General features: G+C 41.4%; 1 protein-coding gene and 1 pseudogene across 1 annotated transcript; both read right to left on the reverse strand.

The window, feature by feature from the left end:
* Window positions 1-1,048: 1,048 nt before the first annotated feature.
* On the reverse strand, window positions 1,049-7,855 carry LOC148737892 (uncharacterized). The gene is made up of 8 exons (XM_088749350.1): window positions 7,846-7,855; window positions 6,905-7,027; window positions 5,861-5,986; window positions 5,311-5,436; window positions 4,552-4,671; window positions 2,617-2,742; window positions 1,400-1,525; window positions 1,049-1,062 (listed from the first exon to the last, which is right to left on the reverse strand). Exons 1-8 carry the CDS (start codon window positions 7,853-7,855, stop codon window positions 1,049-1,051), a joined length of 771 nt encoding a protein of 256 aa, XP_088605476.1.
* Window positions 7,856-11,045: 3,190 nt separating this feature from the next.
* On the reverse strand, window positions 11,046-12,141 carry LOC148737893 (uncharacterized; annotated as a pseudogene).
* Between the last annotated feature and the right edge of the window lie 965 nt (window positions 12,142-13,106).

Raw genomic sequence — 13,106 nt, forward strand, 5'->3', positions numbered from 1 at the left:
GTCGGGGATTGTTTATTTCGAAGAAGATAGACCAGCTATTAGACCGAACGTGAACACAACGTAAACGAGGTCGGGAATCCTGGCTAACCCCACTACTTCGAACGATGAGTTGGCCGGCTGAAGTTCCCGTGTCGCCACACTTTGGATTTCGTCGGGAAATACCTTAAATACATCGCATATGAAATATTTACGCAAAGGAACGTCACATACCTCTTTCAAAAGTAGATACCAATGCTTGCAAGGGTCAAGTGTGGCACTTGTAATCCTGCAAAGACTCTACGTGGTTAAGTTAGCCGGTGGAAAGCCGCACGTCGAAAATCCGACTGCCTCTATGACTTCATTTCGAATGGTTTCGAAATCGAAAACATGATGCTTTTCGACATTTCGACATGAAAAATCTCGTCGAGGTTTAATATTATAATATTAGTAAGAATTTAACCAGGATACGAGGCCAAGTCGTGCGACCGCCACAGGTTTTGTACCAAAACAATAACATCGTGTACTACGATCGCAAAGCGTGAACACTGATCGATCCACCAAGTGACGCAATACTGGAAATTCGATACGGTTGTTATTCAGGTCGTGCGGCACATGAAAATTGCGATATCTTTTGTTACCGCTTTATGGCAAACCAAGCGAAAGAATCATACTTAAATAATCGAAAGAAAGGCTTTTCGAATACGGCGCCTCGCTGGTATTGCCTCTTCTGTGAAAAGGAAGGATCTTTGAAAGACTACGTGATTAAAAATGTCGTTATAAGGAAACAGGCAGAAACAGAGAAAACGCAGTATTTTATGACCATTACGCGCACAACAAACTTCATTTCATTTCATGATTTTGATTTTCATCGCCAACAGATGACCCGCGTTAACTCGCACGCAATCGCGTATCTCTCGTGGATTCGTGGACGCTAATCTGTATAATTACATTGTGGTGTAATTAATGTGATGACATCCACCCAACGCCTTCTTCCCCAAACCTCGGCATCAGTTTACGATGCCTGCTGAGAATTTTTTTCTTGAGCAAAGCTCGTCATGATGGGGAAGTTTCAAGGATGTGACTCTAATAGTTTGACGAAAATTGCAGTTGTTAAGAATTTCTTAGTTATAGCTTGAGCTCTTTTTATTCCCATAAATAATGAAATGAGATATATGAGTCTCAGATGATTATATTTATCCAAATAGCACGTCTTAAATAAAATCAATGGATGGTACCCATGATCATTGTTGCCTCTCGGAAGAAGGGAAGGAGAACGAGGAGCTAATGTGCAATTCAAATTAAACTCTACCACCTGTTAATCCAATTGAGTAGGGACGGGGGTGGTTTCTATGTTAGATGCGATGATTGGAGTAAATTATGATGAGGATTATAAAACGTGTGTTTCTACAATGTTCATTACCTGTGCAATTATTCACATCTCCGGTGAATCCACGTTTACAAATGCACTTGAATGATCCTTTGGTATTTTGGCAAACGACGTGTTCATTGCTGCACTTGTGGGTATCTGTAGCACACTCGTTGATGTCTAAAATAAAGTCAATAGACATTAGGTCAAAATACTGAATGACAGAGGTCACAGGAACGGGGAGATATGATTGCTAATGCTATTTGTCAGCAGTGATGCGTGAAGAAGCAGGTTAGAACAAAAAATGATTGACTGTGGATACTATACTCTCGGTAGTTGTATTCATCTCTGTTGCATCCAAAATTACAAGACCAAATGAACGATCTCATGGTGTTATTGCAAATGGCATTAGAACCGTTATGGGTGCTTTGAGCGCACTCTTCGATATCTACAATTAAATTAACAAACTGTATCATGATCGTAATAACGAGCACCACGGTTCGAGAGGGGAAAGTGAATAAAATTCGTACTGATTTTACCAGTATTTTACTGCAAAATTAACGTTCGTCCAATTAACAACGGGAACGACGAATTTTTATTTGTGATTAATGAACAAACTGGAGGGAACGTATCCAACAGCCATTGCACAAAGATACCGCGCTCTTTACTTCAGTTTTCTGATTTGAAGAATTAATTTTGACTTAACAAGTGACATTATCATTGCTGAGGCTGCAAGTACTTTTGGCATATTCTTCGATTTCTAAAGTACAAAATGGCAATGGAGAGAAGGCAAGACAAGACAAGACAAGTTAATGACATCTCGTTATCTCTAGAAATCGCTTCGTCCTTGTTGCATTTGTGGGTTTTACCAGCATACTGCGGATGGAGAGAGGGGTAAGTTGGGGAAGGAAGGCTTTAACACATAATGTTAAAAATACAGCATCGCCAGCTCATCTTTTTTTGAGAGCATGATAATTAACAAATGGTAAACACCACAGCGTACACTATCGAGTTATGGATGCACGCAGGAGGTTTCTAAGCACGAAAGAAGTGTAAGAGTCGCGCGAGTAAAATATCGATAAGTATTCTTGGGCCCGTCTCGGCTGTTTCAGGGCTTGTGTTATACCATTCAGTAAAGAATAACAGGTCATTGAAGATACCCCCTCTTAGTACGTTTCACCTCCTGATATGCTAAATCTCATGCTGTAATTGATTAAAGCATGTTTTTAATCATGAAATTAATTTGTTAAATAAGACAAGCTGTGAATCACCTTGGCAGATCCGTCCATCTCCAGTGAATCCAGGATTACAAGAACAGATGTACGATCCCTTGGTGTTCATACAGGTAGCATTGTCCCTGCTGCAGTTGGGGATATTGTGAGCACATTCATCGATGTCTGAAATGAAATCAAAAGACTCTACTTATGACCATGATCACGAACACCAAAGCTAAAGGGAAAAAGGAAGAGAGGTCCCCAATAAGCTCTGAATTATATCGAGTTATCATATATATTTATAACACAACCAAAGTAAAGCGCGCGCTCTGATTGGTCAATTTAGCTTCCCCAATTTGCCCATGGGTGTACGCTGCTGACGTGAGCAAATGCAAAGACTATTTTTCCGCGCGCGCTTGTTTTTTCTGGTCACGTAAGATTTGTTAAATAAAAGGGAACTCTTTAGCTACAATGCATCAATGTTATGTTATAAAATAAATGGTAAACACCACAGCGTACACTATTGAGTTATGGATGCACTTGGGAGGTTTGCTAAGCACGCAAAAAGCTAGAGTCGCTCTCGGCCATCGCCTCGACCAAACACCTTACGCGACCAGAAAAAAACAAGCGCGCGCGGAAAAATAGTCTTTGCATTTGCTTACGTCAGCAGCGTATACCCATGAGCAAATGGGGGACGCAAAAATTAACCAATCAGAGCGCGCGCTTTACTTTGGTTGTGTTATAAATCTAATTATTTAAAATTGTTGAAAATAATTAATATTAATGTTCACGATAGAGGACTGATTACAATATAAGAGAAAAGAAAAAAATTAGCATTACAATAATAGTAATAATAGTAATAATAATAATCTTATAATCTGATAAGTAAAAGCATATCTAAAACTATACAGAAAAGAGAAAGGTGAATGGCAAATCTAGAACCCTATATACAAGGCTGCTAAAAATCATTAAACAATGTCAATGGCTCCCTCGGCAGCTGCGATTTCAACGTCACAATTATTACAGTCATACGCAGCGCGGCGCTTCACCCGCGATCCTCAAATCATCATCGTCATCGATAATCATCATCATCATCATTTTCATCATGATAATGATAATAATAACAGTAATATTACCAATAATAATAACAATAGCCGGAAAAGAAAGCCAACTGTGTTTGTAGCACAACAAAGCCACGAGAGTAGTTTCTATTTTCTTTGTTTTGACTATCTTCTGCTACTTTTTGCGTTTCCATTGTCGACATTGTCCAAGAAGTACGAATTTAGTTCTAAGTCAAGTTTTTTTTCTTGCGCAGGATCAATGCGGGCAGTCCCGAGCGAGCAATATGGGCCCACTTCGTCCGCTCGGGTAGCCAATCAGAACACAGGATTCTCTTCATCTTGTCCACGGGCGCTGCAAGCGATGCAATAAAAGAGCATAATATTCCAAATAATATCAGATTTCCATTTACGGTAGCATTGTCAGGACCAGCTCTATAGATTTTTCGCGCTGATATGACAAAGCATCATGTTCTGAATAATTTGGTACCAGTGCAGTTGTGTCCCTCACCACTGAATCCTTTTTTACAAATGCACTTAAATGATCCCTTTGTATTGTTACAAGTGGCAGTTATATCGCTGCAGCTGTGGCTGTTTCGAGAACACTCGTCAATGTCTAAAATGAAATCAGCAGTCCATATCAATCATGCTGATAAAGAATAATAATAAAAAGAGGCTGAAAACTGGGCCTCCAATCTGAAAACCACAGGTTGTTGTTAAGATAAGAGATCTAACGTCACTCCAAATGGAGGCTGGCTCAAACTCTCTCTGAAAAAGCCGTGAATTGTACTTTTTCTTAAGTCATGGCATCTCAGGAACTCAGTACATGAGTTTGCAATCGAAAAGCAATATACCAGTCCGGTGTATTCTTAGGGAGTAGGGAATACCAATGGATTGCATGTATTTGATAAGATCGTGCTCCGCAGGATTTTACCTTCGCATCCATGTCCATCCTCGCTGAATCCAGGATTGCAGGAGCACTTGCAAGATCCCTCGGTGATTGTGCAGTTGGCGTTCTCACTACAATTGTGGTTTTGAACACACTCGTTGATGTCTGAAATGAAATCAGCAGACTGTCAAAAGAAATTACCAACCAACAACAATACTAGTTATAATAACAATAATAATAATAATAATAATTATTATTATTATTATCATTATTATTATAATGAAGGAAAAACTCTGCTAAAATTCAAATACTCCCTCCCAATAATCCTAACATTCGCATTCATTTTTAAGTTTGAATATATAGCTAAAGCAAAAATAATAATTAGTTAAATACCAATAAAAATAAAGAAATATAGTGCTAAAAAAAACAAAAACAAAAAACGGAAAAAAACTTGGGCTCGCCCTCTTCCTTGATACCACAACATCACGTCTCCGTTAATTTTTTTGCTTTTTATGTAGGGAGGCTGGTAAGTTTACGCACTTAAAATCTAGCAAATAACAATAATTATCAAAGTGACCATAACAATAATGATAGTAATGATAATAGTAATATATAATACCAAGAATAATAACAATACAGAAACAGTGAAAAATAATTAGAAAACCAAAGAGCAAAACATACATAAAAAATAGAGTTTCTTTCATTTCTTAGATACCCCAATATCACATCTCCGTCTAGGTTATAGCTTTTTATGCAGAGAGGTTGGTAAATTTACGTGCTCGTGCCCTGAAAAATATGACATACCTGTGCAGTTGTATCCATCACCACTTAAACCAGGATTACAAGAACAGTTTAACGATCCCTTGCTGCTGGTGCAAGTGGCGTTGCTTTTGTTACAATTGTGGATATTTTCAGCAAACTCGTCGATGTCTAAAATGAAACCAACAGTTGGTATCCAATATCGTGATGAAATATAACGACGGGGAAGTGTGGGGATATAACTACAAAAGCTGGAGGAAAATTGCTCTTGTTAAGAGTTTTCTAGATGCAGCTCAAGCTCATCTTAGTTCCATAAACAAACGAGTGAGGTAAGTGAGTCCCCGGTCATTAATTTTATCCCAAAAGTACACGAAGATTGAATAAAATCTTTTAAAGCTGTGCATGGAGTTTCAGAGTTTCTATGGTTTTTTGCATTGATCAAAAGCATTCAGTCATCCATTAAGGAATTATTCTACCAGAGCATCATCTTCCGAATCATATCTGGTTACCATTTATGTTGCCTTAATTCGTCCAGTTCTAAAGGTTTTTTCGCTCTGATACGACAAAGCGTCATGTTGTAAATACTGTTCAGTACCTGTGCAGCTGTATCCGTCACCACTGCATCCTGGTTTACAAATACACTTGAAAGATCCCGTGGTATTATTACAAGAGGCAGTTATATTGCTGCAGTTGTGGCTGTTTTCAGAACACTCGTCAATGTCTGAAATTAAATCAGCAGCCCTCATCAATTACAGTATTAAAGAATAACAACGAGCAAGGTATCGAAATTGGGCTTCCAACCTGAGTGTGCTCTAAGGAAAATAAGCTTTTAACCTTACTCCCAATGTGAGAGTTAGTGTCCTCGATTCTGAATCTCATTCTCATGGTGCCTTTCTTCACCCAGGTGTTTAAGTGGGTACCGGCGAATTTAATGCTGGGGGGAAAACCTTGCGGGGTAACCCTGCATCCCATCCGTTGGGGAGTAGAAGTACTCCTGGTCACTTCACTATGGAAGCCGGAGGTCTGATGAACAGACTTTACCCTAACAATGGAGCATGGCTCAAACTCATTCTGACCTCAAATAGGACATAAAATGTGCGTGTCTTGTATTATGTCATGTCAGATACTCAATACTTGCGTTTGCAGCCAAAAAGCTATTGTTATGCCTTGAGTAGCTCTGTTTATATCGCTCAGGGTCCTTCTTAAGCAGAAATGAAAATATATGGAATTATATCTCTTTAACAATATCATGCTCTGCTGGCTTATACCTTGGCACTGATGTCCATCCCCGCTAAATCCAGAAATACAAGAGCAGTTGTAAGATCCCTCGGTATTTGTACAGTTGGCGTTGTTGCTACAGTTGTGGGTATTTTTCATCACACTCGTCGATGTCTGAAATGAAATCATGTGACCATACCCATGATTGTTATCTTCAAAACAAGGAAGTGGGTGGGGGAGAGGAGTTGCTAATTTGCAATGGAAAACCGACTCTGCCGCTTGTTAATCCAGTTCTTCAGGAAGAAAGGCTTAATATTTGAAACCTGATACTAATAATTAGGATTCTAAAACGTGTATATCTACCATAGGCTAGTTAGGAGTAGGCATCATGCTCTGAACAATGCTCCTTAAAAATAAATACCTTTGCACTTGTCTATATCCCCGCTGAATCCAGGATTACAAGAGCAGTTGTAAGACCCCTTGGTGTTTGTGCAGTTCGCGTTCTCGCTGCAGTTGTAGGTTCTTGTAACACACTCGTCGATGTCTTAAATGAAATCAACGAACCGTACCCATGATTGTTATAATCAGAACAAGGAGGGGATGGGGAAGAGGAGTTGCTAATTTGCAATGGAAAACTGCTTCTGCCGCATGTTAATCCAGTGCTGACGGGAACAGGGCCTATTATCCTAAATATGATGCTCGAATCACCTCATATTTAGGATTATAACATAACTAAACTAAAGCGTGCGCTCTGATTGGTCGATTTAGCCTCCCCCATTTGCCCATAGGTGTACGCTGCTAACGTGAGCAAATGTTTCCAAGTGAGCAAATGTTTCGTAGGAAACTGTTTCTTTAAATAATGGCTGGAATCTCTTCTGCCGGAAATATGGAAATGTCTTCGATATTTCGGGAAAATGAGACAGATATGCCATCTTTAAATTATTTGATTTCTCATTTCTTGACCCACCTGTAAAGAGATTTGCGAGTCTAAGTGAAAGCGAACTTGCATTGCTTGTAAGCGAGTGGCACTCCAAAAAGACAAAAGAAACCACAAAGTGGTCTGTGTCCACATTTAAAGGTAAAAAGCAGCTATCAGAGATAACCTGACACTTTTAAATAGGCTTCGATAAAGCTAAGAATAATAACGAATTAGTTCTTGAAGCCTTTACCGATGAGTAAAATGTTTGTAACCGTGGAACCCCATTTAATTCTGTACGTAAACAATCTTGACGAAACCTTTTAAATTGCCTTTGTTAAAGAGCGTTGTTAACTACTCGGTCCTGTAAAAATAAGGTTCTTTATTTTCGCACACACTAATCCAAGTAATAATAAATGTAGAGTCAAAATTCACGTGTTTTATACCTTCGGGCATTTTGCATATAATTACGGTTACATTACAATATACACTAATTAGCAACGATTCTGTTGTGATAAATCTAAATGACAGCGTGAATTGCTGATTATGCAACATCTCCCCTCTAATAAAAAGAAACTTAGGCCTTAACTGAAAACATTGAAACTAATTAAATTGTCTCTATAAGTCTTTTAGGTCTTGTAATCACACGGCTTGGTCGTTCACTGCTACTATTATCGTCACGCTTCATACTATCGGCAGGAACGGGAGTAATCTCCTGTGCTGGACGAAGGAAGCGACGATTCCTCACGAACTGTGCTCCCTTAATAGTTTCGACACTGTACGATCTCGGTTGAGACGCTACTGGCGTTTTGGTAACGGTTGCTGGAGTCCACTGGTTATATTGGGGGTGAACCTGTACGTACACTCTCTGATTTTGTGGCAATGAAGGTACATCCCTTGCATTTTTCTTGTAGTGTTCGCACACTTTGTTCTTGTCTTTCACCATTTGCTCTCGGACAACCTGGTAACGAGGATTCTGGATAGGGGATTTGGTTGGAAGTAATGCTCTGTATTTTCGTCCATTCAATAGCTCTGCAGGTGACGGTATGCTGGTAGTAAGGGGTGTGGCTCTGTAGACCAACATAGCTAAGTTTGGATCATGTCCTGCGGCTGCACATTTTCTCATGCACTGCTTGACCGTCTGCACCGTACGTTCGATAAAAGCATTACTCTGCGGGTAACGAGGGCTGACGAGATGTGGTCAAATCGGTATTGGTTTGCAAAAGCTGCAAATTCCTTTGACGAGAACGGGGGACCGTTGTCTATCATAACGGTTTGAGGTACTCCATATTCGCTAAATACTTGCTTCAAAATCTCGGTGGTAGTGTTCGCATTGGTGCTGCGTACCTTCCGGATCACGGGAAACCTACTGTAGTAGTCTGCTATCAGGAGGTAGGTAGTAGACTGAAACTCGAAGAAATCAATTCCTAACTTTTCCCAAGGTCCTTGAGGAACTTCATGGGGCAACATTGTCTCGCGTTGTGGGCTCCTCGAGAACGTCTGGCACACTTCACAACCCTGTGCTGTCTGTAGTAAATCTAAAGTTATTCCTGGCCAGAATACTGCTTCTCGGGCTCTTAGTTGCATCTTCTCAAAACCAAAATGACCTTCGTGGATGGTTTGGAGGACTCTGCTACGCAATTTCTCAGGAACTATGGGCCGATGGCCTTTGAACAATAGACCATTCTCTGCGCTGATCTCTTCTCTGTAGTTCCAGTAGTCTACAAGAAGTTGGTGGCAATCTTTCTTTAACTCAGGCCATCCATTTGCTACCACTTGAATCAGTAGGCCGGAAATAGTGTCTTCTGCAGTTGCGCGTCTGAAATCTCCAACTCTCGTAGAACCGGCGGGGATTTCCTCTGTGAGCATGTGAACTGGGACGAAATCTTCCTTGTCTTCTCCTTCTTTAGGTGTTGGCTGAGGAGATACTCTGGACAGTGCGTCAGCTACGACATTATCCTTCCCTTTCAGGTATTCAATGTTTACGTCATACTGAGATAGTCTCAGCAATAGCCTCTGAAGGCGTGGTGAGTTACACACTATGGATTTCTTCCACACGCTGACCAATGGTTTGTGATCTGTTTGCACCGTCGCTGTGTATCCATACATATAATGATGAAATTTTTCAAGAGCAAAAACAACACTGAGCAGCTCTCGTTCAATGTTAGAGTAAGATTGTTCCGTCTCAGTGAGGGCTCTTGATGCGTAGATCACAGGCTTATCATCTTGGAGAAGAACTGCTCCTAGTCCTTTCTTGGATGCGTCTGACTGAATAGTGCTAGCTTTAGACTGATCAAAGTATGCCAATACTGGTGCACTTGTAATCTCTTTCTTGATAGCCTCAAATGCTGTTTGTTGTGAACTTTCCCAAGTAAAGAGAGTGTCCTTCTTACAGAGGGTTGTAAGCGGTGCTGTTAAATCTGCCAGTGATGGACTGAACCGGTTTAGGTAGTTTACCAGTCCTAGGAAGCTTTGCAGATCTTGAAGGTTGTCTGGTGGTTTCATCTCTGTGATGGCTTGCACTTTTTTGGGGTCTATCTTGTACCCGGCTGGGTAAGTTTTCCTCCGAAGAATGTGCAATCTTGAGACTTGAACACAGATTTGTTTGCATTGAAACTGAGATTGTTAACTCTCACTGTCTCTAGCAGGGTGATGACTGCAACGTCATGGGTAGTTTCTTCGTTGCGGTGGCAAAGGATATCGTCAACGATTCTAACGCTATTGGGGACACTTTTCAGTACTCTGTCGATTCTTTCCTGAAATACATCCCCTGATACCTTTAGCCCAAAGGGTAGGCGTAGCCATCGGTACTTGCCCCAGGGTGTATGGAAAGTTGTCAGGTAACTGCTTTCCTTGTCAAGAGAGACATGCCAATATTCCGATTTCGCGTCAAGCAAGCTGAAATACTTCGAATTTGCTAATTCCGGTAGGATGTCATCGACTGTTCTGCTGTACCACTGATTTCTCTTTATCGCTCGGTTGAGATCTTTTGGATCAAGACATAGCCGTAAGGAACCATCTGGTTTCTTAACTGGAACAATCGAGGTAATCCACTCAGAGCGCTCCCTTACTTCTTTAATGACTCCAAGCTGTGTCAATCTCTCCAATTCTGCTTTATAGGGTGGTTTTAGGCTGACTGCAACTTGGCGCGGTGGGTGTTGAACGGAGTTGTAGCCTTCCTTTAACTGGGTACGATAAGGTCCACCTGGTAAAGTTCCTATGCCTTGAAACACATCGCCGTATTCCTGCAGTAAGTAATCCTTAGTGGTGGGCAATGAGTGTGTCTTTCCGTTAATGGTTATCTTCTCTTTAGTGCTGCTTTGGATCACTGGTACCACTGGATCAGTGCATCTCTGAAGTCTTGGAATTACTGGGCCATTAGTGGTTTTCGTGGGCTCTTCCACGATTGTTTTGATAGACCTATCTGTTTTAGCTTGGACACCAGGTTTCTGGATTTCAGGGAAATTGACGTATTCCATGATTAACGCTTGCTTTCTGCCTAGGATCATATGACCTTTGCTGTCTGCGACTTCGCACAAAACTCTGAATATCTTGTTACCATGGTAAAGGTACACAATGCAGGAACCAAGGTTCTCCACTGGACTGTCATTGTAGCCCTTGAGATTCACGGTTGGTTTGCCTAACTTCAAGTCGTTTCCGAAGAGTGCTTTAGCCTTGTACAACGGCAGTATGTTACAACTTGCTCCGATATCAACCTCGCAGTCAATCTGGAAGATTTGTGATGGAAATTCCTGGCTGAGCCATAGCGGGCGGATGTGAGGTTCTGGTTTTGGATGATTGAGACTTTCTACTGTTACTGTCTTGAGGTGATGAATAGGCGCGTTCAAGTAAACTGGCTCGTATTCATTCAGTACGCAGTCCGTGCATTCAGAAGCTGTTGTAGACTGGACTTGTAACTCATTGACACGTGCGTCTTTACTCTTTGATTTGCACACGGAGCCGTAATGCCCTTCCTTCCCACACTTGAAGCACTTTGCCTTCTTTGCGGGACACTCACGTTTGGGATGTGACGGTTTCGCTCCACAATAGAAACAAGTTTCCCTCTTTGACCTTCCCTGTTTCCGATCACTGGAAGCTGGTCTCTGTTGCTGCTGTCTGTTCTGGTTGGCTCTTGATTGCCTGTTTCCTTGGAGTTTATGAACTTCCATTTGTAGTGGTTCGCCTTTGAATTCCGGTCGCATATAACCCACTTGGTGTGTTGTGGCGTCCTGATTCTGAGCGATTTCTATTGCCTCTTCTGGCGTCAATTCGGAACCTTTTTCAATGCATTTGTAATATGCCTCTTTCGAGCATAGTCCAATAACTATTGCATCCCGAAGTAGTCGGTCACGGGCTTCTGGAGGATATTCACACTGGTCGCACAGAATAGTGGCTTTATCAATGTACTCTGCAAGGCTAAGATCACCTTGCTCCAGGCGGCGGAAGTTTGATGCGGCTGCGAGTACGTTGGATTTCGGCTTTGTCCACTCCACGAACTTTTTAAACAGCACGCTTGGATCTCCCTTCTCTTCCGTAGTGAGATTCAGTGACCTAATGTGTGTTCTTCCAGCTTTTCCTGCCAAAATGAGAACATAATTTGCTTTCACAGCTTTGCTTTACGAAGCTAGCGGACCATTCAAAGGAAGTTCGCATTCCTCAACCCAATCCAAGCACTTTTGGTAACATTCGGGGCCTGGCGTAAAGTTTCCTTTCGGCGCTGGTAAATGCTCCAATTCAGCCATTGTAGGTTGAGAGAGTTGATCGCGGTGATCGCTGTCGACGTTAGTCTTGGCTGGGTTTGTTAAATCCTAACACCATGTTAACTACTCGGTCCTGTAAAAATAAGGTTCTTTTCGCGCACACACTAATCCAAGTAATGATAAATGTAGAGTCAAAATTCACGTGTTTTATACCTTCGGGCATTTTGCATACAATTACGGTTACATTACAATATACACTAATTAGCAACGATTCTGTTGTGATAAATCTAAATGGCGGCGTGAATTGCTGTTAATAGAGGGAAATGTTGTCTGTCCTTTCTGGTTCACCCAGGTTGAATTCCTGGCATTCAATGTAATGCCCGAGTGCTTCAGGGATATATAACATGTGACCTCTCACGCGAAAACGTACACTAGCGGCTATCCGTTCGAACGGCAAAACGCACGGCTAGTGAACGGATGACAAACGGATGGCCAAGCCGATTGAAACGGCTAACATGAACGGCTAAACGGCCGAAGAAAAATTTTGAACGGCTCAAAGTGAACGGCTGAACGGCTGAAAAAAATTTTTGAACGGTTCAAAGTGAACGGCTGTGGAAAATTTTTGAACAGCTCACGGCTCACGGTAAACGGCTGCGGAAAAGTCTTGAACGGCTGACAGTGAACGGCTGAACGGCTGTAGAAAAATTTTGAACGGCTGACGGTGAACGGCCGAACGGTTGTGGAAAATTTTTGAACGGCTGACGGCGAACGACTAAACGGCTACGGTGAACGGCTGAACGGATTGCTGTGAACGGTTGAACGGGTAAAGATGATAGTTATTTTCAATCAACGACCAGATTACTTTGACACAGAGCAAAGAAAACAAACATCATTCAATTTTCAGCTGAATATCGACTTTGTGGTTGCGTTTCCGACATTAACTCAGAACCTGTTTTTTAAAGTTCAAAATCAAACATTCCTGTGCACATTTCTCGTTAAATATCTAC

The sequence above is a fragment of the Stylophora pistillata genome, chromosome 2 (assembly GCF_964205215.1).
Source record: "Stylophora pistillata chromosome 2, jaStyPist1.2, whole genome shotgun sequence".
Taxonomy (NCBI): Eukaryota; Metazoa; Cnidaria; class Anthozoa; order Scleractinia; family Pocilloporidae; genus Stylophora; species Stylophora pistillata.

Bases quoted from the DNA above. Each gene is read 5' to 3' on its own strand.
- LOC148737892 (XM_088749350.1), bottom strand. The intron at 5,437-5,860 runs GTACTGAACAGT...GTTTCATTTTAG, and splicing joins TGACGGATACAGCTGCACAG to ACATCGACGAGTTTGCTGAA. The intron at 2,743-4,551 runs GTAAAATCCTGC...ATTTCATTTCAG, and splicing joins GGATGGACATGGATGCGAAG to ACATCGATGAATGTGCTCAC.